The sequence below is a fragment of the Oncorhynchus clarkii genome, chromosome 14 (genome assembly GCF_045791955.1).
Source record: "Oncorhynchus clarkii lewisi isolate Uvic-CL-2024 chromosome 14, UVic_Ocla_1.0, whole genome shotgun sequence".
Lineage (NCBI taxonomy): Eukaryota > Metazoa > Chordata > Actinopteri > Salmoniformes > Salmonidae > Oncorhynchus > Oncorhynchus clarkii.
The window spans coordinates 6,281,446-6,309,151 of record NC_092160.1 but is presented as its reverse complement, the minus strand read 5'-3'; the positions used below and the strand labels follow the sequence as shown (position 1 = coordinate 6,309,151).

Here is a 27,706-nt window from a genome sequence, read left to right as displayed (position 1 = left end):
AAAACCAAGGTTGCATATGACAGTGTAATCCTCGAGACACAATTACATACCATTGTATGTGATGTGTCCTATCAACATTTATGCTCTTTATACAGCCTAAGGAATCATTAGGAAATCAAATTTCATCTAACACAGAATGATATATAAAATATATTTGTGGCAGCATGGCCATTCCCCCAACCGTACATCATAATCAGTTAAAGACAAGTATGCAGTAAACAGAATGTGTGTATTATCTCCATTTCATTTGAGAAGCCTTTAGAGAATCAGGTCAGAATGTAAAAGCTGAACGTCAGTTAGACCTGTAGACAGAGAATGAGGAGATGAAAACCACACATAAAGTACTCAGCCTGTGCATACCTCAGGTTATTTAATAATCTCTACAAAATGTATCAGTCACAAATGTCCATCCATCTGAATGGCATGACTTCATAGATTGAGTCGATTCTACAGTGGAAGAACAGCTCAGACAATTGACTTCATGATTTGACTTGGATCAACAAAAAAAAAAACATTTTCTGTAAACGTCACGACGAGGAACAGAAATATCAAAGTCTTTGGGATGGAGCTTGTTTTCATATTTGGCTCGATGCCTAAAGATCAAGTAAAATGGCCTTGTGAAAACGACTTCGCTTTATCATCACGTAAAACATTATCACTTGATATCACCAACATGTTAGAGAGGCTTTCATACAGATTGTTAGACAGGTTGTCACATCACTCAGGCCCACCTTTGTTTTTGACATTTGTCACATACAGAATAATCTCGGAAACCCAAAACTAAAATCTTGTGTATTTGTGTCAGATGCTTGATTACGTTCTGCGGACAGATGTGTTAGAAAAACCCTAGAACGTGGAGGGGCCGCAGGCCGTTAACTCCTCTCCAGTTGCAATTTACAGGCAAGTCCATGGTCCAAATGTCCCCTCCTCTTCCGAAAATGGAAGGCGGCAAAATCGTGATTTGTCCAAAATAATCAGCGACGAAAAATCTGTGCACCGGAAACAAAGTTCCTCGTTAGTCGTCGCATCCCAGTCTGCTGACAGACACTAGGATACCAGTTAAGTGCGTCTGTCCACGAGAGATTAGACACAGAAAGCGGGGGATTTTGAAGAACAGTAGGTTAAAAGCATCTGTTTAGAGAAGCACAATGTCAAACTGGGCCATACACAACAAACACACCCACATTTCGGCTAGTGCTTTAGTGTAGCTTTCCATTTCAAATGACTTTAGGCTGTGAGCACTTATGAATGTTTTTGTCACGGGCAGGCAGCGTTTGATGACGTCATTAATGTTGGCCACTATAATCTCTCTGTAGGGAAGCATCATTTGATTGGCAGTCACAGTGGCTCATCATCTTGTCCTCTCTCTGATTGGCAGTCACAGTGGCCTATCATCTTGCCCTCTCTCTGATTGGCAGTCACAGTGGCCTATCATCTGTTCCTTCGGGGCTTACATGTCTGTCTGGATGAAGAACTTCCTCTAGGAAGGCAACAGGAGCCAGACCTAGTCTGCCATTCACCTGAAACACACAGTCACTCAGTACGTTATCTACAGTACACCTGCCCTCACTTGAAACACACTGTTGTAGTCTCATTTAGATACATGGGACACAGATCCACTCAAAGTATCTACAATCGTGTCCAAAGGTTTTGAGAATGACACAAATATAAATTTTCACAAAGTCTGCTGCCTCAGTTTGTATGATGGCAATTTGCATATACTCCAGAATGTTATGAAGAGTGATCAGATGAATTGCAATTCATTGCAAAGTCCCTCTTTGCCATGCAAATGAACTGAATCCTCAAAAAACATTTCCACTGCATTTCAGCCCTGCCACAAAAGGACCAGCTGACATCATGTCAGTGATTCTCTCGTTAGATCACTCTGTCATGCTGATTGAGTTTGAATAACAGACTGGAAGCTTCAAAAGGAGGGTTGTGCTTGGAATCATCGTTCTTCGTCTGTCAAACATGGTTACCTGCAAGGAAACGGATGCCATCATCATTGCTTTGCACAAAAAGGGCTTCACAGGCAAGGATATTGATGCCAGTAAGATTGCACCTAAATCAGCCACTTATCGGATCATCAAGAACTTCAAGGAGAGCGGTTCAATTGTTATGAAGGCTTCAGGGCGCCCAAGAAAGTCCAGCAAGCGAAAGGACCATCTCCTAAAGTTGATTCAATTTGCGAGATCGGGGCACCACCAGTGCAGAGCTTGCTCAAGAATGGCAGCAGGCAGGTGTGAGTGCATCTGCAAGCACAGTGAGGCGAAGACTTTGAGGATGGACTGGTGTCAAGAAGAGCAGCAAAGAAGCCACTTCTCTCCAGGAAAAACATCAGGGACAGACTGATATTCTGCAAAAGGTACAGGGATTGGACTGCTGAGGACTGGGGTAAAGTCATTTTCTCTGATGAATCCTCTTTCCGATTGTTTGGGGCATCTGAAAAAAAGCTTGTCCGGAGAAGACAAGGTGAGTGCTACCATCAGTCCTGTGTCATGCCAACAGTAAAGCATCCTGAGACCATTCATGTGTGGGGTTGCTTCTCAGCCAAGGGAGTGGGCTCACTCACAATTTTGCCTAAGAACACAGCCATGAATAAAGAATGGTACCAACACATCCTCCGAGAGCAACTTCTCCCAACCATCCAGAAACAGTTTGGTGACGAACAATGCCTTTTCCAGCATGATGGAGCACCTTGCCATAAGGCAAAAGTAATAACTAAGTGGCTCGGGGAACAAAACATAGATATTTTGGGTCCATGGCCAGGAAACTCCCCAGACCTTAAGCCCATTGAGAACTTGTGGTCAATCCTCAAGAGGCGGGTGGACAAACAAAATCCCACAATTTCTGACAAACTCCAAGCATTGATTATGCAAGAAGTTAATTGACGGCATGCCAGGACAGATTGCAGAGGTCTTGAAAAAGAAGGGTCAACACTGCAAATATTGACTCGTTGATTCAGCTTCATGTAATTGTCAATAAAAGCCTTTGACACTTATGAAATGCTTGTAATTATACTTCAGTATTCCATAGTAACATCTGACAAAAATATCTAAAGACACTGAAGCAGCAGACTTTGTGGAAATTAATATTTGTGTCATTCTCAAACTTTTGGCCACGGCTGTACAACCAAAACAGCTGGTATAAAAAAAGGTGCAAGCTATAAGCTGATTGCTGCATGTTCATTGGTAAATGACGGCTGGCTGGGATTGGCTCACCTCGGCCTCACAGAAGCCATCGTCGCGGGGGTTGCCTAGCAACGTGACAGTATCTCCCTCTCTCAGGGCCAGCTCTCTTAGGGTGGAGGTTAGGGCTGTCCACCAAAGGACTGTAGCTGCACGCCAATCATGCACATATGTATACACAGAGAGAACACACAGGTCACAAGCCAGCAAACACAAACACACACACACACACACACATTAATACAGAAGCTTAGAAGAGGCGACTGTTAATATAGAAAATCACAAATGCATCACATTTCATTATTTTGTCATGCAAATTTCAATGAAACACAGTAACTGAAAAAGGCACACACCATTACCGTTTGAGCTTCTGAATCTGGTGAGAAAGGTTTCAACTGGACAGTGCGGATGAAAATCTGCAGTAAAACATTGAAAAATGAAATGGTTGGGTCAGGGTAGGGTTGCTGTACAGAATTACTCCTCCTAGACGTCACAGACATTGCAACTTGATTACCTGTTGCTTGGTCTCACCCGTTCTAACCCATTTTCACCTTTTCTCCCCACTCATGTGAGAGGTCACCAGGCAGCGGCCCTGGCCAATCGGGTGATAGCCATGCACCCTCACCCTTGTGCATGCACTGCTTCTAGCCTCTGATTGGCCAGCTAGTCCGACCTCTGCTCTCACCAGGGTGGTAAACTGAGTGTACAAAACAGTAAGTACACATGCATGTCTGTAGAACTCACTGGTTGGGTGGAGCCACTGTTTCGGTGTGTGGGCGGAGTCCAGTATATATAGTCAGAGAGAGAGCGAGAGAGAGACAGAGAGACAGAGAAACAGAGAGACAGAGAGACAGAGAGACAGAAAGACAGAGAGAGAGAGAGAAAAATGGGGAGGAAGATAGGGTGAGAGAAAGACAAAGAGAGAGAAAGACAGAAAGAGAGAGAGAGGGGAGGGGGAGAGAGAGAGCGAGCGAGCAAGCGAGCGAGAGAGAGAGAAAAATGGGTGGAAGAGAGGGTGAGAGAAAGACAAAGAGAGAGAAAGACAGAAAGAGAGAGAAAGCGCGAGATGAGCACAGCATACGGAGACATTGGACTGTATAGAATGGACAACACCAAAATCAATTTATTTACATTCTACTGTATCCCAGGTGAGAGGCAGTATCCATACATAAAGGTTTCGTTGCTGCAGCCCAGCTCATCCAGCAAATCATGAGGCTTCTCTGTCCCACCGTCCTGATGACCTCAACAGAGCCCACCTCAGCTGGAGGTTCTAAAGGGGCGGGACAAAAAACAATCAGACACCCATGCTTTCCATCAAGTGTACAGTAGACAGTGTATGTTGTCTGGGCTACTCTACCTGGCTTAGCTCTGGGTTTGGTTGCTTTAGCTTGTTCAGGTTGGCAGTTGGAGAGGAGCTTCTTGACACAATGGTCCTCATCAGGCAGTCATGTCCTCTCAGTGGGGGGCAGAGCAGAGGTGGAGGGGGCAGCTTTAGTGAGGGCTGTAGTTTTAAGGGTAATTGTTGGAGGGGCAGTTTTCAACGAGGTAGTGGTACTTCGTGCTTTAACAGTCCGAGCGGGGGCAGTAGTAGTAGTAGAAGGGGTAGCTGTTATGGGGGTATGCTTGGGTCGGTTGAGGGCAGCAAGGTTTGGGGTAACCTGGATAGTTTCCCTGACCTGGTGGGGGACTGGAGTAAACCGGGTGTCTGGTCTTGGAAGGGAGATCCTGGGGAGAAAAGGGGGAAAAGGGGGGTGTCATGGTTGTACAGTATCTGTAAGGAGACTACATTGGGACTTTGTGAATACAAATATTAAATGTAAAATCATGAAACCTTCGCTTGTCATTGAACAGAACATCAGTCAATCAAAACCAAATCATGACAACTTGGCCTGTCATTGGACACAACAGCTGTCAGTCAAAACAAATCCAACAATAAATCCTCTATTAGCTCTAAACAACCAACAGACACCCACAATTCTCCATTCACCCTCTCTGGTTCTTCTTTCTCAGAAGAACATTGTACTGGAGAGGAGGAGACAAAGCCATTAGACAAAATACACTGACTGGAAATAACAAACACATTACCATCAAAAAGATACACACTCACCACAAATACAGCTCACATTACAATACAAAAGATATGCACTGACCACAAATACAGCTCTTTAGAGATTGTAATAAAAGCTCTCTTCTAATAAAAAACTTTTCCTCATGTCTTTGAACAAACGTCACTAACGCTCTAACCAGGGAGCTGTGGTCTTATCAGAGTAGAATGAAGTTTCTCCTTGACATTGGTCAGTTTTGTATTGGTAAGGCTTGGAATTCGGGGAAGGTATTAAGCTGATCCTAGATCTGTACAAAAGGATGACTTCTACCTAAATTATTAACTCTCCAGACTTTCAGGTTTCCTCTTCACCTCCCTCACCTAACAAAAGTGGGTTATCACATGACATTATTACTGTGGTTAGTGAGAGAAGGATACTTTCTCTATTGGTACTTCTGCTCTCAGTGTGTGGTTCTCCCTCTTCGTCTCCTCCACCTCCTCTTCACTTTGTTGGCTGCGTGTGCTACCCTCCTATCAGCCTCCTCTCGCCTGACCTCAGACACACTCAGCTCACGGTGCCACCTCTGAGCCGGCACACACAGATTCTGTTCTGACCTCTGACGGGCCAAGAGGACACAGGAAGTAAACAGAGCTCACCTCCGATTGGTTCTTCTCCAGTTTGTCTCGTGACCTTCTGTGTTCTTCCCCCAACGACTTGATCTCCTCCATCAGTTCACTCTGCTCCACCTGTCAACCTCTTCCAAGTGTTCCCTGGATACAGGGATAAGTTAGCCATGCTACTACTACTACTACAATTACTACTGACAGAAACTCATCAGTGCCAACATACATAACCGCACAACTCACACAAGTAAAAAGATTTGCTCATACCTGTGCAGACTGCCCCAGACGGATGGTCTTGTAGGAGTAGACCGTGGCCAGACTTCTCTGAACGACATCATCATCCGTATTTTGGCGCAGCGACCCCGCTCTCTGTAGCCACACCCTCTATGTGTGTTGCCATGCCAACGTGGCTCTCAGAGTACCCGCTGGTTGTGACTCCGCCCCTGTGACAGTAGCTGATTCCGTAAAGGAGTGACGTCCATCTGCAACTGGTCTCTCTCTCCGCTGTGAGATGCTCTCTCTGTTCGCACAGAACAGCCATTGACTGAACCAACTGCTCTCGCTCTTCTTTAAACTGGTTGACAGGGTCTCTGTCTTCTGTTTGAAGGCAGTTTGTCTCTCTCCTGCTCTAGAAGGCTGAGTGTCTGTGTTAGCTAGTCTCTCTGTCCCTTTAAACCACACATTGATTGCATCAACTGGTCTCGCTCCTCTTCTAGATTGTGGAGTGACTCGTTAGGTTGGTCTCTCATCTTCTTGACTGAAGAGACATTGGACTGAACTAGAAGGTCTCTCTCCTTGTAGAAACCAGACATTGGACGGAACTAGCTGGTCTCTCTCCTTGTAGAAAACAGACATTGACTGAACTAGCTGGTCTCTCTCCTCCTGGAGTCCAGACCTTGACGGAACTAGCTGGTCACTCTCCTCCTTTAAACCACACATTGACCATACCACCTTGTCTCTTATCTTTCAGACCTTGTAAACTGTACTTGCTCTTCTTTTAAACCGCAGAGTTCCTGATTGACCCGGTCGCGTTTTTCTTCCAGAACCCACACGGAGCGTGTTAGCCGGTGTTTCCCTGTCTGACACCTGAGTGAGAGGGGAAACCTGTTCCCTTTCCCCTTTGAGATCACTGAGACCCAATTAGCTCGCCCCTCTCCTCTCTCAGCATGGACACTAACTCTGTGGTCAAATGGCTGTCCTTTTGATCCCTAACTGACTCGGTCGTGTGGTCAACCTGTAGTTCACCACTATTCACCGACCCCGGCTTGTGATCACCTTGTAGACTGGTCACGAACCCTACCGGGGGTTGACCCTGTTGGGCGAACACTGACCCAACCGCATGCTCACCCTTTTGACCACACTCTGACTCAGTGGTCAAACCATGGTCACCCTGTTGTAGACCAAGCTGACCGCTCTCAGTCAGTCTCTGCTGCAGCTCCATGATAGTGTTGAGGTCATCCTCGGTCTTCCTGGTTAGCTCGGTTATAAGACGTCCCTGCTCCTGGTTCTCCTGCTCCAGCTCTCCCTCTCTAGCTTCCTCTCACTATCCTTACTATCCCGGCTCTCTATGTGGGGCAGGAGCTCCTTGATACGCCTGCCCTGTGCCTTGGTTCTCCTGGTTCAAAGCTAGAGCTAGGTCATCCAGGGCTAAGGCATACAGGGTTAGGTCATTATCGGCTAAGACTAGGGTAGTATTATTCTGGGTTGGAGTTGTGGTAAGCTTTCTGCTAACCTGGGGAATTAGGTTATGAATTGGCACCCTGTTTTCCTGGGCATTTCCTGTCATGCTTTTTCCTCCTAGCTAGCACCCCCGCTCCACCTCACAGGCCCCCCGTTTCTCCCTGCTCCCTGAGTTTACATTTCAGTCAGGCGTTCTCCTCGGTCACCCTGTGCAGCTGGTCCTGTGTGTGTCAGAGCGTGCTCTCCAGCTGGTCCCTGTGGTCCCGGAGTGAGTCCACGTCGCCCCCATGCTCCAGTAAGCCTCTCTCAGTGCTTCAGTCTCCTCTCTCAGGTTGAGAGAGGGGAAGCCCCCAGGACCAAGACACCAGTCCCCCAGGCTCCCAGTCTCAAACACACAAGCCAGCCACACTCTTTATTTCCTCTGTAGTTAATCAGATCAACATTCCACTGTGCAGCTAAACCCATGACAATCCCACATTATAATCCATTGTACAATTTGCTTGTAATTGTACTCATTTACATTCTTGAGGCCGAACTCTTCAACAATTTAGACTTAAGATCTACTACTGATTAAGAGTCAACTCCACATTAGCTTCAATGTCATCACTCACCGGGTCAGTGTTGTCCACGTGGCAGGGGACTGGTTGAGCCAGGGCAGGGGTGTTTGGCAGGGCGGTAGCCAGGCTGGGGCTGGAGTCCCTGGGCTGGCACCAGAGCTAGGGCTGGGGGTAGAGACGGGGGTCAGTAGAGCCCGGGCTGTGGTTGATCTGTCTCAGGGTGTGGCTGAGCCTCTTACAGTCTCTGGTTCTCCTCTTGCAGTTCCTCCACCTCCTCCGTCATGGAGCTCTCATTCAGCTTGAGCCTGTGGACCACCGTCCTCATTTCCTCCACCTTACACGACAGGAAGTGGCCATTCTGCTGCGCATTCTGCAGCTGTTCCAACAGCCCCCTCCGCTCCTCCAGCCCCTGCTCCTCCTTCTCCAACAGCCCCCTGAGGTCCTCCTGGAGGCTGAGGATGAAGCCTCTCCGTCTGTCCTCACCCCCCTCTCCCTCACGCTCTCTCTCCCCCCCTCTCTTTCTTCCTCTATTTCTATTTCATCCTCTCCCTGCTTCTGCTGGAGGTGCTGTCCGTAGCGTCTCCACTGTGTATTTTCCTCCTCACCCTCCCCATCCTCTTCCTCTCTTTCCTCCCTTGGGTGGGCCAGTCTTTGGGATTCTGTGTACCGTTGGCACCATGACAGGGTAGTTGACACTAGCTGCGTTGACAGTGGCTATGTTGGTGGATGAAGATACAGACATCTCCAGAACATGTCTCTCCAGATGGTGGACTCTGGTCTGCAGGCCCTGCTCCTCTTCTCTGGCCAGGCCGAACTTGAGCTGCAGCTGGCTCTTAAAGTGCTCAAAGTACTGAGACTGGCAACCCATCTCCTCCTCTTTAGCCCGGAGCTGGGCCTGGCAGCACTGTAGCCTCTCCCTCCACACACATGATTCCTATGCTCCTTCTCCTGGTACTGGGAAGGACCGGTCATGATAGAACTATGACACAGTTACTCCTCACGTCTGAGTAATGTCATACACATCTCATATAATGCAATAGAGAGGGAGACTACAGTCACAATAGCACTACACCTGAGAAATGCTAGATTTAAACCACACTCACACAATAATTACACTTACACAATAATTACAGGCTACAATTTACAGTACAGCTTACAGGACATGTACATTTGAGTACTTCTCACTCTATAAGCCTCATTGAAGCTAATGTAAAGCTCAGTACAGTCTCTACTCACCATGAAGCGCACCTCCTCCCTGAGCGCGTGGAGCCGCTCGTCCAGCCTCTGGCGTCGCTGCATGCTGGGACAGTGGAGGACTGAGTGTGCTGTGAGGTCCTTCACCTTCTGTAGCAGGCTCTGCTCCAGCACAGGATGATAACATGACTCATTAGATCACATGACATTGTCATGCCATTACACGATTAGCATCGCATCGCACGATTAGCATCGCATCGCACGATTAGCATAGCATCGCACGATTAGCATAGCATAACATTAGCATTAAACAGAGATGAGACCTCTTACTGTCAAATTATTTTTGCCAGTTATCTGTCCAAGAGAAAGTAGAAGTGTGCACACATACCTTACTAACGGCAATGTTAGAAATAAACCCCACAAACAGTGATACCATGCTAAGAGGCAAGTTACAGTCTTACTGTGTCAGCATTCCGTGTGGTAAACTGCATGTTAGCACAACAGTGTGTGCAATGTGATATGGTTGTGACCATATGTTGTAGCTGTGTGATGTGAGATCCTGCTCCTCACCTGTTGTGCAGCAAGCTCTCAGACTCAGTAAAGGAGCTGACGTCGTCTCTCAGGCTGTGCTCTAGTAGGTTCACTCTATGGGTCAAAACCTGGAGGTCTGGGGTGCCAGCTGCACAGAACTGCACAACACAGCTGGAGAAGGAAGTCTTTGTGTTGGGTTTGTTTTGTCAGGGTAACTGAAGTTAGACAAATACAGTCGTGTGATAATAAACTCAGTCAAAAATGAAAACGTCTCTTTTTCAGGACCCTGTCTTTCAAAGATAATTCATAAAAATCTAAATAACTACACAGATCTTTATTGTAAAGGGTTTAAACACTGTTTCCCATGCTTGTTCAATGAACCATAAACAATTAATGAACATGCACATGTGGAACGGTCGTTAAGACACTAACTGCTTACAGACGGTAGGCAATTAAGGTCACAGTTATAAAAACTTAGGACACTAAAGAGGCCTTTCTATTGACTCTGAAAAACACAAAAAGAAAGATGCCCCAGGGTCCCTGCTCATCTGCGTGAACGTGCCTTTGGCATGCTGCAAGGAGGCATGAGGACTGCAGATGTGGCCAGAGCAATACATTGCAATGTCCGTACTGTGAGACGCCTAAGACAGGGAGACAGGACGGACAGCTGATTGTCCTTACAGTGGCAGACCACGCGTAACAACACCTGCACAGGATCGGTACATCTGAACATCACACCTGCGGGACAGGTACAGGATGGCAACAACACCTGCCCGAGTTACACCAGGAATGCACAATCCCTCCATCAGTGCTCAGACTGTCTGCAAAAGGCTGAGAGAGGCTGGACTGAGGGCTTGTAGGCATGTTATAAGGCAGGTCCTCACCGGCAACAACCGGTGGGCACAAACCCACCATCGCTGGAGCAGACAGGACTGGCAAAAAGTGCTCTTCACTGATGAGTTGGGTTTTGTCTCACCAAGGGTGATGGTCGGATTTGCGTTTATCGTCGAAGGAATGAGCGTTACACCGAGGCCTGTACTCTGGAGTGGGATCGATTTGGATGTGGAGGGTCCGTCATGGTCTGGGGTGGTGTGTCACAGCATCATCGGACTGAGCTTGTTGTCAGTGCAGGTAATCTCAACACTGTGCGTTACAGGGAAGACAGCTGCTCCCTCATGTGGTACCCTTCCTACAGGCTCATCCTGACATGACCCTCCAGCAAGACAATGCCACCTGCCATACTGCTCGTTCTGTGCGTGATTTCCTGCAAGACATAATGTCAGTGTTCTGCCATGGCCAGCGAAGAGCCCAACCACGTCTGGAACCTGTTGGATCGGAGGGTGAGGGCTAGGGACATTCCCCCCAGAAATGTCCGGGAACTTGCAGGTGCCTTGGTGGAAGAGTGGGGTAACATCTCACAGCAAGAACTGGCACATCTGGTGCAGTCCATGAGGAGGAGAGGCACTGCAGTACTTAACACAGCTGGTGGCCACACCGGATACTGACTGTTACTTTTGATTTTGACACCCCTTTGTTCAGGGACACATTATTTCATTTCTGTTAGTCACATGTCTGTGGAACTTGTTCAGTTTATGTCTCAGTTGTTGAATCGTGTTATGTTCATCCAAATATTTACACATGTTAAGTTTGCTGAAAATAAACGCAGTTGACAGTGAGAGGAGGTTTCTTTTTTTGCTGAGTTTATAAAGTCACTTACCTATTGAGGATTCTTTGTGTTTCACAGACCGGTGACACATTCTGTCCCCGTAGTCCTCTGGTGTCGCTCTATTCCGGAGTACAGAGCTTTCACTTCTTGCTCATTGAACTTTGGCCATGACAGCCAGCTGTTTCCATGGAGACCCTCCTGCACTGAGCTTTCTGGGAATGCCCAGGACTCGTCTGTTTGGAAATCGTCCTGCTTTTTTTGAATCAACTCTTTCTCCTTCCTCCTCTACGATTGCACTCTTTCGTTGTCTGGCTCTAAATCCATCTGAGGCACTGTCTCCATCTCAGTTCCTCTGTTCCTTTATTGACCTGCTTCAGAGTTCCAGTTACAATGTTCATTCTTTTTAGAACTCACGTGAGAGTTTGGCTAAATGCTCCACTTCCAAAAATGGTAGGGGACATTTCCGTTATAAAAACAAAAATATCTCTGATATACCTCTTTTACCTGTCTCTGATATTTGTTCACTTTTCAACGTCATGGTTTTGTTTTGCATTCCAGGTAAGTGTCTTCCACAAAAGTGCACGTGTATCAAAAAGGCCATATAAGGTTTGTGAACCGTCTATAAATGCATGAAAAAAAATAATAATAATATGTTGTGTTTCTCTTCCTCACTCTCCACCTGAGCGCCTTAGCACCTGTGAAAACAGACGAATGGCCCTCAAAATCACACATGTTATTACATACACAGTATTATGACGGTTGTGTAGGTGTGTACCATTTACCTGTTGTCGGTCCATGTCAGTGTCATTAAGGCCAAAGAATAAAAGCTAGAGAGAAAAACAAAAAGAGGAACAAAAACTACAAAAGAAAAGAAGAATTTTAAATGGTGATAAAAGGAGAGAGAAGAAGACAAGTGTTATTGTTATCTTGAATAATTCAAACAAAAAAATGAAGTCGGTCTTCATGCTCCCATGCCCCACCACATTGAAACGTAGAAACTCTACATGACATATATCTACCTTTTCTTCTATTTCCTTTACTTGTCTCTTTTGCATCTCAATCATGTCTTCCAACTGCCTTATTCTCTGCAACGCAAACAACACAGAACCGAGAGTTCAGGAGGTCAACGTCATACGTATGACAGGCAGCATACGATAGTTCACATGGGTAATGTGTGGCCTTTACGGTCTGTCATTATCTTCACAGTTGAAGTCGAAAATGAAATGGTTATGGTTGCTAAACAGAGTCTGTTTCCACATATTCCCAGAAACCTGTGCTCCTACCATGTTACCATGGCAGCTGAGTCATAAAATCCCACTGCCGTGACAACGAGCGAGTGGAACTTTTGTCCTGTAAGACCAGGATCTGATTTGTTGACTGAAAGAAGATTAGAGGTAAAAACCTAGAACCTTTGGTATTGGCTACACTGGCCCTGCTTCCCTCTACAACTTCCCCGTCCTTCAAAAGGGGGGAATCTGCAGTTCGAACAATAACAGGGGAGGGATTGTGCTGGAGAAATGTGCCACTCTCAAACTCATGGACAGAGCTACGATTACAGGGACTAAAAGCCTAAAAATGTTTGTAGCAACTGCAGATTGCCCCTTTAAACACTACAGGCTGATGAGAAAGAACTGGCATTTGAGACGAACACACTCCGTGTGGAATCCAAGAGCCTTCACTGGTCCCATAACAGTCCCAATCCACTGGTAGGTACTCCTGATCATAGAATTAGGAATACGAAGAGTCATTTAATACCATTTCTATGCTACTGATAGAGTTATGAAACACTGGAAGCACACTGATCACATTTGCGTGGCTGACCTGAATGCTAAAAGCTGCTTAGGTCAAAACCACAAGACAGCTGAGTCAGCCAGAGAGGAGGCGGGGCCTGGAAAAGAGCTGTTTTAAGGGTTGTGATTAGTGTGAGATCCCAAAATTGCAACCAGCACAGCTGGTGGAGGAGACCACTGACTGGGAAGAATCGCTCAACTACAGGTCAGTTACAGAGAATGTTTTTTAGAATTGATGTTTTTAGTAAACTGTTATGGTGTTATAGATTAGAAAGACGACGGTTCGTTTCTGAAGCAATGGCATAGCATAAGGTTAAGATTAGGGCGGCAGGTAGCCTAGTGGTTAGAGCGTTGGGCCAGTAACCCGAAAGGTTGCTGGATCGAATCCCCGAGCTGACAAGGTATAAATCCTTGGTTCTGCCCCTGAACAAGGCAGTTAAACCCACTGTTCCCCGGGTAGGCCGTCATTGTAAACTGACTTGCCTAGTTAAATAAAGGTTTAAATAAATAAATAACAAAAAAGGTTTAAGATAAGACGTGTTACGTTGAGTGTAAGACTTTTAGTTGCGAGGTGAGACGTATGAAGACGTTTAGAATTAAGGATAGGGCTTCTGTGAAATGCTGACATTTGGAGGGATACACAAAACATAACCACTCACACACACACACACACAAAAGCAGGAGGGATACTGCATCTTTAAACAAATACACCAACACTCATACATGTAGAGGGAGGGAGGGATACTGCATCTTTTCTCTGTGGCGGCTGCAGGTTAAGGCCTTTCCTTACCTGCTGGGCCTGCTGTAGGAGCTCCATGCGCTCCTGTAAGATCTGACTGTCATACTGGCGGCTCTGCCTGAGTATCTGCCTCCGCAGTTTGTCCACGGCTAGCCCCAGCTCCTCCCTCTGCCTGTCGGACAGAGACTCTGCCACCGCACGCCCCCCGGGCTCCTGCTGCAGAGCGTTATACAGCGTAGCCTCCAGCTCCGCGATCCTCTGTCATACAGCCACACACACACACAGGCATGCCACTGTGATCATGGCATAGATGGAAAACACTGTTCCACTTTATATCTAGTGTTGCTATAATGATGTGTTGTTCATGGCAATTGCATAGTAACTAAAGTGTAGGTGCTAAGTACACTTTGTTACATAGTACTTACAACTATGTCTTATTACGCCAGTGTAGTTACCATGTAAATACATGCTTCTACTGACACAATATAAAGTGGAACTAAAAACACAAATACACACCAAAAAAAACACTGAATAAAATGTATAAATGGAAGTGAATGCTACATACTCTTACTGTTGCCTGACTTTAAAAGTGTTAACACTCGCAGGGCTGCTGGCCCAGACAGCATCCCTAGCCGCGTCCTCAGAGAATACGCAGACCAGCTGGCTGGTGTGTTTGCGGACATATTCAATCGCTCCCTATCCCAGTCGGTTGTCCCCACATGCTTCAAGATGGACACCATTGTTCTTGTTCGCAAGAAAGCTCAGGTACCTGAACTAAATGACTATCGTCCCTTTGCAGTCACTTCTGTCATCATGAAGTGCTTTGAGAGACTAGTCAAGGAGCATATCACCTCCACCCGACCTGATACTCTAGACCCAGTTCAATTTGCTTACCACCCCAATAGGTCCACTGACGATGCAATCGCCATGACACTGCACACTGCCCTATCCCATCTGGACAAGAGGACTACCTATGTAAGAATGCTGTTCATTGACAACAGCTCAGCATTTAATACCATGGTACCCTCCAAACTCGTCATTAAGCTCGAGACCCAGGGTCTCGACCCCACCCTGTACAACTGGGTCCTGGACTTTCTTGACAGCCCCCCCAGGTGGTGAAGGTAGGAAACATATCCACCCCGCTGATCCTCAAAACTGGGGCCCTACAAGGGTGCGTTCTCAGCCCTCTCCTGTACTCCTTGTTCACCCATGACTGCATGGCCAAGCACGGTTCCAACTAAATCATCACGTTTCAAGACTCTACAGTTTTAGGCTTGATTACCAACAACAACGAGACGGTCTACAGGGAGGAGGTGAGGGCCCTCGGAGTGTGGTGTCAGGAAAATAACCTCTCACTCAACGTCAACAAAACAAAGGAGATGATCGTGGACTTCAGGAAACAGCAGAGGGAGCATTGTCGGAACTAGAAGCACAAGCATTTTGCTACACTCGCATTAAAATCCGCGAACCATGTGTATGTGACCAAAACAATTTGATTTGACTTACAGTGGGGCAAAAAAGTATTTAGTCAGCCACCAATTGTGCAAGTTCTCCCACTTAAAAAGATGAGGCCGGTAATTTTCATCATAGGTACACTTCAACTATGACAGACAAAATGAGAAAAAAAATCCAGAAAATCACATTGTAGGATTTTTAATGAATTTATTTGCAAATTATGGTGGAAAATAAGTATTTAGTCAATAACAAAAGTTAATCTAAATACTTTGTTATATACCCTTTGTTGGCAATGACAGAGGTCAAATGTTTTCTGTAAGTCTTCACAAGGTTTTCACACACTGTTGCTGGTATTTTGGCCCATTCCATGCAGATCTCCTCTAGAGCAGTGATGTTTTGGGGCTGTTGCTGGGCAACACAGACTTTCAACTCCCTCCAAATTTTCAATGGGGTGGAATCTGGAGACTGGCTAGGCCACTCCAGGACCTTGAAATAATTCTTACGAAGCCACTTCTTCGTTGCCCGGGCGGTGTGTTTGGGATCATTGTCATGCTGAAAGACCCAGCCACGTTTCATCTTCAATGCCCTTGCTGATGGAAGGAGGTTTTCACTCAAAATCTCACGATACATGGCCCCATTCATTCTTTCCTTTACACGGATCAGTCGTCCTGGTCCCTTTGCAGAAAAACAGCCCCAAAGCATGATGTTTCCACCCCCATGATTCACAGTAGGTATGGTGTTCTTTGGATGCAACTCAGCATTCTTTGTCCTCCAAACACGACGAGTTGAGTTTTTACCAAAAAGTTATATTTTGGTTTCATCTGACCATATGACATTCTCCCAATCTTCTTCTGGATCATCCACATGCTCTCTAGCAAACTTCAGACGGGCCTGGACATGTACTGGCTTAAGCAGGGGGACACGTCTGGCACTGCAGGATTTGAGTCCCTGGCGGCGTAGTGTGTTACTGATGGTAGGCTTTGTTACTTTGGTCCCAGCTCTCTGCAGGTCATTCACTAGGTCCCCCCGCGTCGTTCTGGGATTTTTGCTCACCGTTCTTGTGATAATTTTGACTCCACGGGGTGAGATCTTGCGTGGAGCCCCAGATCGAGGGAGATTATCAGTGGTCTTGTATGTCTTCCATTTCCTAATAATTGCTCCCACAGTTGATTTCTTCAAACCAAGCTGCTTACCTATTGCAGATTCAGTCTTCCCAGCCTGGTGCAGGTCTAAAATTTTGTTTCTGGTGTCCTTTGACAGCTCTTTGGTCTTGGCCATAGTGGAGTTTGGAGTGTGACTGTTTGAGGTTGTGACAGGTGTCTTTTATACTGATAACAAGTTCAAACAGGTGCCATTAATACAGGTAACGAGTGGAGGACAGAGGAGCCTCTTAAAGAAGAAGTTACAGGTCTGTGAGAGCCAGAAATCTTGCTTGTTTGTAGGTGACCAAATACTTATTTTCCACCATACTTTTCAAATAAATTCATAAAAAATCCTACAATGTGATTTTCTGGAATTTTTTTCTAATTTTGTCTGTCATAGTTGAAGTGTACCTATGATGAAAATTACAGGCCTCTCATCTTTTTAAGTGGGAGAACTTGCACAATTGGTGGCTGACTAAATACTTTTTTTGCCCCACTGTATATGGTGGCAGTGAGTCTTGAATCCAGTTAGGGATTTGAAGAACATAAAACATACGGGCTGTTTATATGCCTTTACTCCGTACTCGGGCATTCACACATCTATAGCCTACGTTTGTTCCCTCCAAAACACCTTCTCATTAGAATCACACATTTCCCTCAGGCATTGAGTCTTAAAGTACTAGGGATATGTCTGAACAGTGAACGCTCAGCCATACTTCCCCACTCAGTAGGGCATGTCTCTTTCTGTCCTTTAGTACCCAGTGCAAACAGGGATTCATTGAGGTAAAAGATGCAGTATCCCGACAACACAAACTCAAACAGGGTTTGGTCTCTGGGTTCGTGATGTTTGATGGGTTTACATCAGCTAGAGGGCTGACAGTGTGTCTAGATGAAGGCCTACAACATGCTCGCACTTTACGAAACTAAATGTGATCTTGATTAGAACTGGTGCTCGATAATATAATGACCATTGGGTTTTTATAATATTAGAACAATAAATGCCATCCAGCAGATGCTTTTATCTAAAGCGACTTAGTCATGTGTGGATACATTTTTACGTACGGGCGGTCCCAGGAATCGAACCCACTATCGTAACATTAAAGGCACCATGTTCTACCAACTGAGCTACAGAGGACAAGCACCCATGTTCCTACAAGCAGGAGACAGCTGTAGAGTAAACCCTCCTGTCCCATCGTGCTGCTGTGTCGTACCATGTAGGCCTGATCCAGGGCCTGCTTCCTGTAGTCCAGCTCCTCCTCCAGGAAGCCCTTCTGCTTACTGAACAGGTCCTGGAACAGCCACAGCACAGAGGATATGACATCCCAGGATTTGACATCACAAGATATGATTTCACATCAAGACAACGGTGTCGTGTACCGTATGTGGAAGTTGTAGAAGAACCACTGATGCGTGTTCAGTTTGTCTTTTTCCTCTCACCTTCTCATTCTCCAGGTCAATCATCTTCTGCGTCAGGGCTGCCTCTGTGCTGTCTATCTGCTTTAACCACTATGGAGAGAGAGAGAGAGAGAGAGAGAATGAATTCCACAGTAGATAATGAATATGACCAGTAGGTGTCAGTAAAGGCAGGCTGAGTGTCGATGAGGAGGAGAGAGACTGACCTTCTCACACATTGAGAGAACCGTCCTCGCCTGAATGACGACAACCTGCTCCTCGTTACGCAAGTTCTGGAGCGGAAGAGGAGAAAAGAAAGGGATAGAGGACGGGGGGAGGAAAGAATGAAAGTATTTAAGGTTTTAATTGAGAAGTAAAATTAGCCGTGTGAGTTTTACTAAGAGCATTAGGAAGAGTGGAGACTAATGTGAACTCACCCCATTATCTCCCAGGATATCCAGCTTCTTCATCAGATCTGGAATAACCACATCCTAAAGAGGGTTCACACATCCAGTTCATATAAGGAGAGAGAGAGAGAGGGAAAGAGCGAGACAGACAGAGAGAGATACCTTGATGCCCTCCTGATGACAGTATATCTGCAGAGCGCTGTTGGTGTTCTCTGGGAAGGTGGTCATGTGGAAGCCCATGGCAGGAGACCTGCGTTCCCTCTCCTATTGGACAACACAGACAGTTAACCCCACCCTCGTACACACACACAATCCTCCCCATCCACTTCATGTGCCACAAAAAGTCAGCCCCCTAAAGAGACAGCACAATCCAACTAACATCCTGATTGGGTAGGTTGGTGAGTGTTAAGTGAATGGATCATGGTTGGGAACTGAATGATGTACAGTACTTACATGATGAGGATAGCATGCTCAGAATCTGTCCAAATAAAGTGGGTGGAGAAACAGGTTTTTGAAGGCGACTCAAACCAAAGCAAATGGGGTTTTAAAACATATTCAAAATGTACGAGTGTGTAAGTGACTGAAGATCTTTGGGTCCGTTATGGGTCCACCCTTCCTTAGGAGTCTGTGTATTATGAGTTGATTTGATCTCATCTCGAAGTGATAGAGTATATATTCTATGATGTCATAACAAAAGACACAGATCCTATGTCAGTTGTTGGAGGCAGTGTGATTGAAACAAGTGAAACCGGAAAGGTGGAAAGCTATGCAGTCAATCTTCTGTTGAGAACATTTAAAAATAAAATCCAGGACATGTGTGACTAATGGTTTGAAAGTCATGTATAAAAACTGAAATAAACACACATTTGTTTATGAAAGTAAATAAAACTTAAGAACTACATGCAGGGAGGGGAGACAAATGAACAAAGATGGGGTGGATGGTGAACTTAAATACATTTTATTCCATACAAATTTATATTCATCTCACTTAAGACAACATTCTTGTACATCTTTCAACTTCAAAAATACAAGTTTCCAGTTCAGTGGGGATGGTAAGGCAGTCAGAAAGCAAAACGAGGAAATACAGGGTACATACAATGGGTCGAAGCACAGTAGTGTGTGTGTGTGTGTGTGTGTTTGTATTCTGGTCACTGTATGTAGGTCCTGCGTCGGGTGTGCAGGCCGGTGTCACCCCCTGGGGACAGTTTGATGGTCGTACACTCTCTTACTTCCAGCTCTAGCACTCTGAATTCCAGCAGCTCATTCTGGTCCCTCGAGTCCTGCACCTCTGCCTGCAGCTTCGACTCAGCCTGCTGTAACACACACATCTACAAACACACACACACACACATTAAAGTATACACTCAAAATGTGCCACATCCTCATGTCCTTTCCTTCCAGATGGCTCACAGGACAGTGTTGAGTGACAGAGGAAGTAGGAGGCGTCTTACCTTGTCGTGGAGTTCCTGATTGGCCCTGATGAGGTACTGCTTCTCCTCCACCCACTTAGAGTCCTGGAGAAACATACACAGTCACACACGTCTCAGAAGAAAACAAAAGCATCACAACACAGAATCACAGGGGACAAAAATAGAACCATGCCACCCAGAAGGGATACTGAACATACATCAAGCACCAAAACCCTAACAGATCCAGCCCCTACCTGAGCTGCTTTACAACAAAGACTCACGAGCCCAAAATAAGTGAAATAATGATTTCAAACCGTGAACAGCATAAGACAAACAGAGGAAAGTGGTGTAGCATGGCTTTATTGAACAAAAAATGAAAACAGAGAGGAAGAACACCACCAGTATTACAGTGAACAACATGCAGATCAGAGGAACAGGAATATTGAGCCCCCCCCCCCTCAGATGTGCGAGCAGTGCAACAAGGCCACAGTGGCACAAAACGGTAACACGCAGTAAACCAATGTGACGCATGCAACAGGTAATAGAGAATGACAGGAGGTAGCTAGGAGTTCTGACCTCTGTGAAACGCTGCCCAGTCTTAGATCTGTTCAATCGAATGAAATCATTCTGAGCATTCCATTGGTTTTGACCCCAAATCCAGATAGTCTTCACTATATATATATATTTCACTCTGTGATTTTACAAATGTGATTGCTTAAAACATGGAAATAATCAAATTGACATATCTTTACAGAGGAATGTAGTAAGATGATTTCCACATAATGTGATTATTATATATATATATATATTTTTTTTTATCAACCTTGTGTCTGTCATAGTCATGTCTGTAAATGGTATAATTTGGTATGATTGGTGGATTTGTTTGGCATGACGTAACATTCCATCAAGTTGATCATGAGTAGATCTAATGCCGATTGGCTCTTTTCCAGTGTCAACAATGGTTGGAGCATGCAAATAGGGCAGAGTTGTGACATCAGAGCGACATCACAGGATTCTGCAGCAGATCCGGTCGGCGTAGCACCAGGCCAAAAGCAAAGCCCCCAGACAGACAAGCAGCAGGGTCAATGAGAGCGGAGCAGCCAAGAGACCTCCCAGTCTTCTCCCCGCCCTTTTTCTCCTTTACCTGCCCCCTCTCGGCTAATGCCTTCTCCAGGTCGCCAATCTTTGCCTTGCAGCCTATTAGATCCGCCTGCAACTGCTCACGGTTCTGCGGGAACAGGAACAGAGGCCAGAGTCAAATTAGTTGAATAGAGTTAGTGCTGGGCTGGAACAAAAGCCTGTACATCCTGCAGCCCTTCAAGAACAAAGAACATTAAATATTGTACTCGTGTTTTGAGACAGTGATGGTCACATCAGGAGTTTATGGATAGATTTTAGGGGAAGGTGTTAGGGGTCATAAAGGGGTAGGGCCAAAGGTTAAAGCTACTAACCCTGGCTTCTCTCTCAGCGTCGTGCGACCCCCCAGCCTGTTCCTGCAGGAGGGCGTAGGCCCGCTGGAGAGCCTGGTACTCTCTGGTCAGCTGTCTGAACCTCAGTTCTGCCTCTTCACGAGATACACCCTGGAGGAACAGAGACAGGGTCAAACACACACCTGAACACCATTAAATTTGCGCAAGCGTTTACCCACTTACAGCTGAAAAATGCATTGAAAATATAGGGAGTGTTAATTTATTCAGTGAAGGACCATCAGCATTTACGCACCAATTTATTTTACCAATACACCACTGCTAAACAGCAAATACACACACACACATCGCTCTTCCGTGACCTGGAAACCAATGAGTGGTCAAGGAGTGTCAATTCTTTAATAGGCTAACGGAAGACGGTCCTCACCTCCTCAATAGCCTCCTTTTCGTGAGGAAGCACAAGTGTATCCTTCCCGAGTTTTGAAATCTGCCACACCCCCTTTAAAATCAGCTATTGCTTTCATGAATGAGTAAAGCATGCAAACATTTAAAAACAATGTGCTACTTATCCTTTTTATCTACAAAATGTCTTGCACAACCAGCTACATTTATTAATCACTTTAGAAATGTATTTTGGGATTCCACCCTGTAAAAATTATTTGCCTGATGACTCACGATTGGAGAAGGAGAGTTATTTAATTTCAAAAGGATCCCAGAAAGGACGGAGGAGGGAGGATGCAGGAGTTGAGCAAATCCAATTGAGTAAAGGCCACAGACACACACTTACGTCTTCCAGGTCCTCCTCGGGTGTAGCGGGGGTACGGTCCGTGAGGTCAGTGATGTAAGAGGTCAGAGAGGACGTTTCAGAGTCCACAGACTCCTCGTCAAATCCAAAATACGTCTCCACAACATGCCTCTGGAGAGAGAGAGAGAGAAGATGGGGGGGGGGGGGGCAAGAGGATCTGTAACATATTGACTTGCACACTCACAAAAAAAACACACATCCATTCTTATATAGAACACTCACATAGTGCCTACTGAAAGTCTACCCATCCCTTAATCAGATGCGGTTGCCTTAAAATTAAATCTAAAAAGGATGACATTTTCCTACAGATCTACACAACATACTCCATACTTTAAAGTTAGACATTTTGTTTTATTGATACAAAATGGAGATGAGTGTGAAGAAATGCAATCAATGCAAGAGTGAATACTTGGTGGAAGAACCGTTACAGCTGTGAATCATTTTTGAATAAGATCCTACCAGCCTTGCACAACTCTGAGGACAACATACAGTATATCAATTGTTTTTGTCAAAAATGCTCAAGCTCAGGAAATTTTGGTTGGGAATCATTGACGGACAGCAATATTCAAAGCTTGTCTCTGACTTTCAAGCAAATTTAAGTCAGGACTGAGACTGGACCACTCAACACCTCTTGGAAAACTATGGCATTGGCATTAACTTTTGTGTAATTGTTCACCTTAAAAACTATAAAAACTATATCCCAGGATTAGGTATTCAAATCCAATATAGAGTGAAACCCTCTGTATTGTCTAGTATTGTGGTGGCAGCATCATGTATGCTTGTCGCCGGCAGGGACTGAGGAATTTATCAGGATAAAAATAAATATGAAAGGAGCAAAGCCCAGGTAAAAAGAATGAGGAAAACCCATTGTAGAACTTTGAAAACCTAACCCTGAGATAATGACATGTTTCAGCTATAAAATCACACAAGTTTTAATGCCAGACACACCATAATGGCTTTTCAAGAGGTGTTGAGTGTTCCAGAATGGTCCAATCTCAGTCTGGACTTAGATCTGCTGGAAAAATCAGAGACAAGGTTTAAATATTGCTGTCCATCAATGATTTCCAACCAAATGTATTGAACTTGAGCAATTTTGTCAAAAACAATGGATATACAGTATGTTTCCCTAAGAGTTGGTAGAATCGTATTTAAAATTATTCACAGCTGGCAAAGGTGCTTCCACCAATTATTATTAATATATTTTTTCTATTACATTTGGAAACACATTTGTTCTAATAATTTTCTTTCACTTTGAAAGTGTGGAGTAGGTTGTGAAGATCGGTAGCAAAAAAACCTCGAAACAATCACTTCCATATTCCTTACCATCGGATTAAGAAACCAAAACTCTCCTCACAATATTCTCTAAAAAGAAAGGCTAATCTCGTCCTTCCCATTGGTTTTATAGACTCAACAACATTCTCTAAAACCACCGTATCTTTCCCATTATGTTCAGGTCCAATCCACTCAGTCAACTCAAAATGGTTACTATACTACAATAAAGTCCTTACCATCGTGTTTGTAGGTCATCTCCTGACAACCAGAGAAGTAGAGACAGACCATAGCACACAGGCCGATAAAGAAGGAGAAGTAGAGGATGAGCTGGAAGTACTCATACATACTGCTGTTATATTAGAACCCCCCCCCCCCGACAAATCTAGTATCTTCCACGGCAATCTACACTGTACGTGCCAGTCCTCGAGCACTGAGCTCTGACGCACAACCGTGTCTCAGTCGCGCACTCCGCAGACAAAGACGGAGCGAGAGAGGAGTGTTATTCACTCCTCCCAAAGGGAGAAGAAAAAAAAGTGGATGATCTTTAAGATCGTCTCCAGGCCCGCGAGGTAGCAGTGGAATACTTCTCCATTCCAGTCAAACTCTTTCCATAAGTGTGTTCTGTTCCATTCCCAGTTTGAGAGTCCTAATTGACGTTTTCGGTTTGAGGTTAATAGTCTCGATAACCCTCCCAGTTTGAGAGTGGAGTGTTCCAGTCCCAACAGCTAGCTCCAGTTATAGATGCAGGGAGTGTGTTGAATCTTCCGTCACCTTCTCGCTTAACATACATCACTGACTCTGCAAACTCTACTGAGAACCCCAGCCCAATTGCGCTAATCGTGCCTCCTCATCAACACCTTATCTACCTATCATTCTGAGTTGAACAACAGGTGTCATCGTTCCCCTATGAGCCCAATTATAAAACACACAGTCGCACAAACTACACAAAGACAAATCAAAAACACACATAGTTCTCCATTGAGCCCAATTACACAGAACCAGTGCATCGGCATCATGGGAAGAGACAGTTGCTAAGTGACAACACCACAGGATCAACAGTGTGTGACCAGAGATGGAGAACACAACAAAGAAACGCCTAGTGCTAGAAAACAAAAAACCCACGTATACAAACACAAACACACAGACAGAAGGACAAAGGGAGCAGTAGTCCTACTTTAGGTGGTAGTTTGAGGGTTTTTCTTCGGTTATTTTTGCAGAGCATCAGTCTGTCACGTTCCTGTGGCCAAAAAGGAGCAGAGGACAGTTTAGGATTTCGACTCCACACCACATGCATTGTGTATGTATGAGAATGCTTTGTTTGATGTGGGACTGATCCTTAACCTGACAAACTAATTGTACTAATCTAGGCCATCTATCATCCCCTGCGTGTGAATTACTGGAGACAGAATCGGAATACGGTGTGATTTAGGCTTGTCAAAATGCACCCATGTTAAAAAGTGAGACGAGTATGATTCTCAACAGAAGCAGGGTCAAGAGATTATGACAGAGTTGTGTACAACACCTTAAATCAGAGGCAAGGAGCCAGCAGAACATCATGCAAATGAGTGAATTTTCAGCAAGGCTCTGATTTAAGGTGATTAGAAAGGAGAGAGAGGGTGGTTGGTGAGGGTCTGGAGGGCAGCCCAGGTGTACAGAGGACCAACATGTTACCCAACAGTTCACTGACCCTAACGGCACCCATTTTATCCTACTGTTTCAATGTACTCTGGTAAAATTCAACAAACCGGCCCCCTCTGTTTATGAGCGTATGAGCTAGTCAGCTGCCTGATTCACTAATCTCACTACAATAAGGATCTGTCAATGCCCTATTATTTGGAAGCTCGGGTGATTTAAAGATCAGATAAACTGCAGTGTGAATGTCTGTGTGTCCGTCTCCCTAACCTGCGTGAGTTCGTCGATGATGCCTCGTTGCTCGGCAACCTGCAGCTTGAGGAACTCCACTTCCTGTTCCTCGTGGGCGTGGCTTAGGTCTGTCAGGGAGGTAGGCCTCTTCAGCTGCTGGGGCTGCTGGGAACGAGAGTGCGCCTTCTCCTTCTGAGAGGGAGGGAGGGAGGGAGGGAGGGAGGGAGGAGAGACATTCTCAGGGTTAGACAACTCGAGCAGTGAGGTCAAGAGAGACAGGATTTCCTGAAACATAACGTAACTTTAAGTTGTGCAAGGTGACTTTGTAATCAAGGAGAATTGCAAATACTGCAGTCACACAGATGCTGCTACCTAATCATCTTGATGCTTTTTCTCAATGTCCACTGGAGGTCTCCCTTTCCCTCCATTTCACAGAGCAATTACAAATCTCACATGGTACCTACTGTACAATGTATACTGTTCAAAAATATAAAAATGCTCATGTTTCATGAGCTGAAATAAAAGATCCCAGAAATGTTCCATATGCACAAAAAGCTTATTTCTCTCAAATGTTGTGCACAAATTAGTTTACATTCCTGTTAGGGAGCATTTCTAATTTGCCAATATAATCCATCCACCTGACAGGTGTGACATATCAAGAAGCTGATTAAAAATAATCATTACATAGGAGCACCTCATGCTGGGGATAATAAAAGGCCACTCTAAAATGTGCAGTCTTGTCACAAAGCACAATGCCACAGATGTCTGCAGTTGACATGCTGACTGCTAGAATGTCCACCAGAGCTGTTGCCAGAGAATTTAATGTTAATTTCTCTACCATAATCCGCCACCAGCGTCATTTTAGAGAATTTGGCAGTACGTCCAACCGGCCTCACAACCCCAGATCACTTGTAACCACGCCAGCCCAGGACCCTCAATATCAGGCTTCCAAATGGTATCCAAATACTTCCAAATGGTGTCCTCTTCCCATCATGAAGGAGACATGACAAGGAAAGTAGACAAAAGAGGATATTTCTGGTTCTCTCACCATCTCTGCGTTCTCTCTGCTGAGGTTCTTGAGTTTCTCCTCCATGCGCTGCAGAGTCTGCAGGAGGTCATCATTCTTCTTCGACATCCTCTTATACTTATCCAACAGGGGCTTCATCTGACTCTCTGCCTCACGCACCCTCTTCAACTGACAGAGATGGAGGGAGAAAACAAGATAAATAGTGACATATGAGATGTGTAGACCTATTTTTATATACCTGCACATTTCCATAACATCCCTTCAATGTTCCCATAAGTCCCCATAATGTCCCTACAATGTTCAGCTATCCACCAAGTTATTGTCTGTGTGTGTTTGTGTACGTGTGTGTTCCTCACCAGTTCATTCCTCTCATCTGCCAGCAGTGCGTTCCTGTCCTCCAGCTTCCTGGTAACAGAGTGGAGCTCAGCTATCTTCAGCTGGAACCTCCTCGCATCCCGAAGATCTTCCACCTCCTGAGAGAGACAGACACAGAGAGAGAGAGACACAGAAAGAGAGAGACAGAGAGAGAGAGAGACAGAAATTGGGGAGATGATTAGAGACAAAGACAATGTGTGAATGAGTTGACCACCAAGTTTTTGAAAAATACCATGTCAGTAAAATGTGTTTGTGCACAGGTGTGTGTGTATTTTAAAAATGGGGCTGTCCTCACCTGGTTGTTGATATAGTCTTGGGTTTCCCCCAGGGTAGGGACTACCTCTCTCTTGGGACTGCCGTGGTGCCTCTCTGCCTCCCTGACTTGGCCCAGCTGCTCGTCCAGAGCCTCCTTCTGCAGCTGGAGCTTCTGAGCATAACCTGCCTGCAACCCCAGCTCCCTCTCCAACGCAGACACCACACGGTCCTTCCCCTTCAGCTCATCCATCTAAGAAAGATGGGAGGATGGAGAGGGGGAGAGAGGGAGACAAATAGCAATATGAGAGAGAAAGAAAGAAGGGGAGAGAGAGAGAGTGATAGTTCGCTCTGGAACTCGCCCGCCTTAACCCGACCTGCACTCTCTTTCTACCCCATTGTTCCCTTCCTCCACCAACGGCTCATCCTTTTCCAACCACAGACGAGTGAATGAACAAGTATGCGACACCAACGCCGTTGAGTGTAATTCATTTATGAATCCTAGTTCACACTCTCCCTTCTCTCTTCCGGTCTTCATCTCACTGCCCAGCTCACTCTCGCCTCCTTTCCCTCTCCTTATCCCAGTAAAATGATATTAGTCAAATGGCCTGGCTGTAAAACCGGTTAGAGATACCTCTTTTATGGCCCTGTGCTAGCATGCTGTGTTCTTCTGTCTTGTCGTCAACAGTTAGTGTGTGTTACCTGTGCTACCCTGGGTCTCTGAAAAGCAAAACTACACAGTGTGAAATAGAACTGGAGATCAACATAGGACACAGTGCAATTCAAGCTACTGATCAGATCGAGTGCATACAGGGAAGTGCATGCAGGGAACTCAGCAGTACAGGATCTGAGGAATCAGTCTATTGC

The 27,706-nt window shown here is 45.4% G+C and overlaps 1 protein-coding gene and 3 long non-coding RNA genes across 4 annotated transcripts in view; all 4 read right to left on the bottom strand.

The window, feature by feature from the left end:
• Positions 1 to 337: 337 nt before the first annotated feature.
• On the bottom strand, positions 338 to 3,337 carry LOC139365933 (uncharacterized). Its single transcript, XR_011626709.1, has 2 exons — positions 3,222 to 3,337; positions 338 to 1,520 (listed from the first exon to the last, which is right to left on the bottom strand). It is a non-coding gene; the product is annotated as an uncharacterized lncRNA (long non-coding RNA).
• A 988-nt stretch (positions 3,338 to 4,325) lies between these two features.
• On the bottom strand, positions 4,326 to 8,704 carry LOC139365931 (uncharacterized). The gene is made up of 4 exons (XR_011626707.1): positions 6,124 to 8,704; positions 5,890 to 6,003; positions 4,546 to 4,913; positions 4,326 to 4,458 (listed from the first exon to the last, which is right to left on the bottom strand). It is a non-coding gene; the product is annotated as an uncharacterized lncRNA (long non-coding RNA).
• A 631-nt stretch (positions 8,705 to 9,335) lies between these two features.
• On the bottom strand, positions 9,336 to 11,642 carry LOC139365932 (uncharacterized). The gene is made up of 3 exons (XR_011626708.1): positions 11,536 to 11,642; positions 9,858 to 9,989; positions 9,336 to 9,449 (listed from the first exon to the last, which is right to left on the bottom strand). It is a non-coding gene; the product is annotated as an uncharacterized lncRNA (long non-coding RNA).
• A 76-nt stretch (positions 11,643 to 11,718) lies between these two features.
• Positions 11,719 to 27,706, bottom strand: part of LOC139365930 (janus kinase and microtubule-interacting protein 1-like) — a 34,820-nt gene continuing 18,832 nt past the window's right edge. The window contains exons 5-23 of the mRNA XM_071102992.1: positions 26,883 to 27,092; positions 26,569 to 26,685; positions 26,234 to 26,380; positions 25,225 to 25,377; positions 24,497 to 24,559; positions 22,033 to 22,161; positions 21,270 to 21,398; positions 20,963 to 21,046; positions 19,861 to 19,923; positions 19,639 to 19,737; positions 18,572 to 18,673; positions 18,440 to 18,493; positions 18,230 to 18,295; positions 18,048 to 18,116; positions 17,822 to 17,899; positions 14,065 to 14,271; positions 12,504 to 12,569; positions 12,267 to 12,342; positions 11,719 to 12,179 (exon numbers count right to left, since the gene is read on the bottom strand). Of these exons, the coding sequence (XP_070959093.1) occupies positions 12,292 to 12,342; positions 12,504 to 12,569; positions 14,065 to 14,271; positions 17,822 to 17,899; positions 18,048 to 18,116; positions 18,230 to 18,295; positions 18,440 to 18,493; positions 18,572 to 18,673; positions 19,639 to 19,737; positions 19,861 to 19,923; positions 20,963 to 21,046; positions 21,270 to 21,398; positions 22,033 to 22,161; positions 24,497 to 24,559; positions 25,225 to 25,377; positions 26,234 to 26,380; positions 26,569 to 26,685; positions 26,883 to 27,092 (1,887 nt within the window). The 3' untranslated portion in view covers positions 11,719 to 12,179; positions 12,267 to 12,291. The remainder of the gene's footprint in view (positions 12,180 to 12,266; positions 12,343 to 12,503; positions 12,570 to 14,064; positions 14,272 to 17,821; positions 17,900 to 18,047; positions 18,117 to 18,229; positions 18,296 to 18,439; positions 18,494 to 18,571; positions 18,674 to 19,638; positions 19,738 to 19,860; positions 19,924 to 20,962; positions 21,047 to 21,269; positions 21,399 to 22,032; positions 22,162 to 24,496; positions 24,560 to 25,224; positions 25,378 to 26,233; positions 26,381 to 26,568; positions 26,686 to 26,882; positions 27,093 to 27,706) is intronic.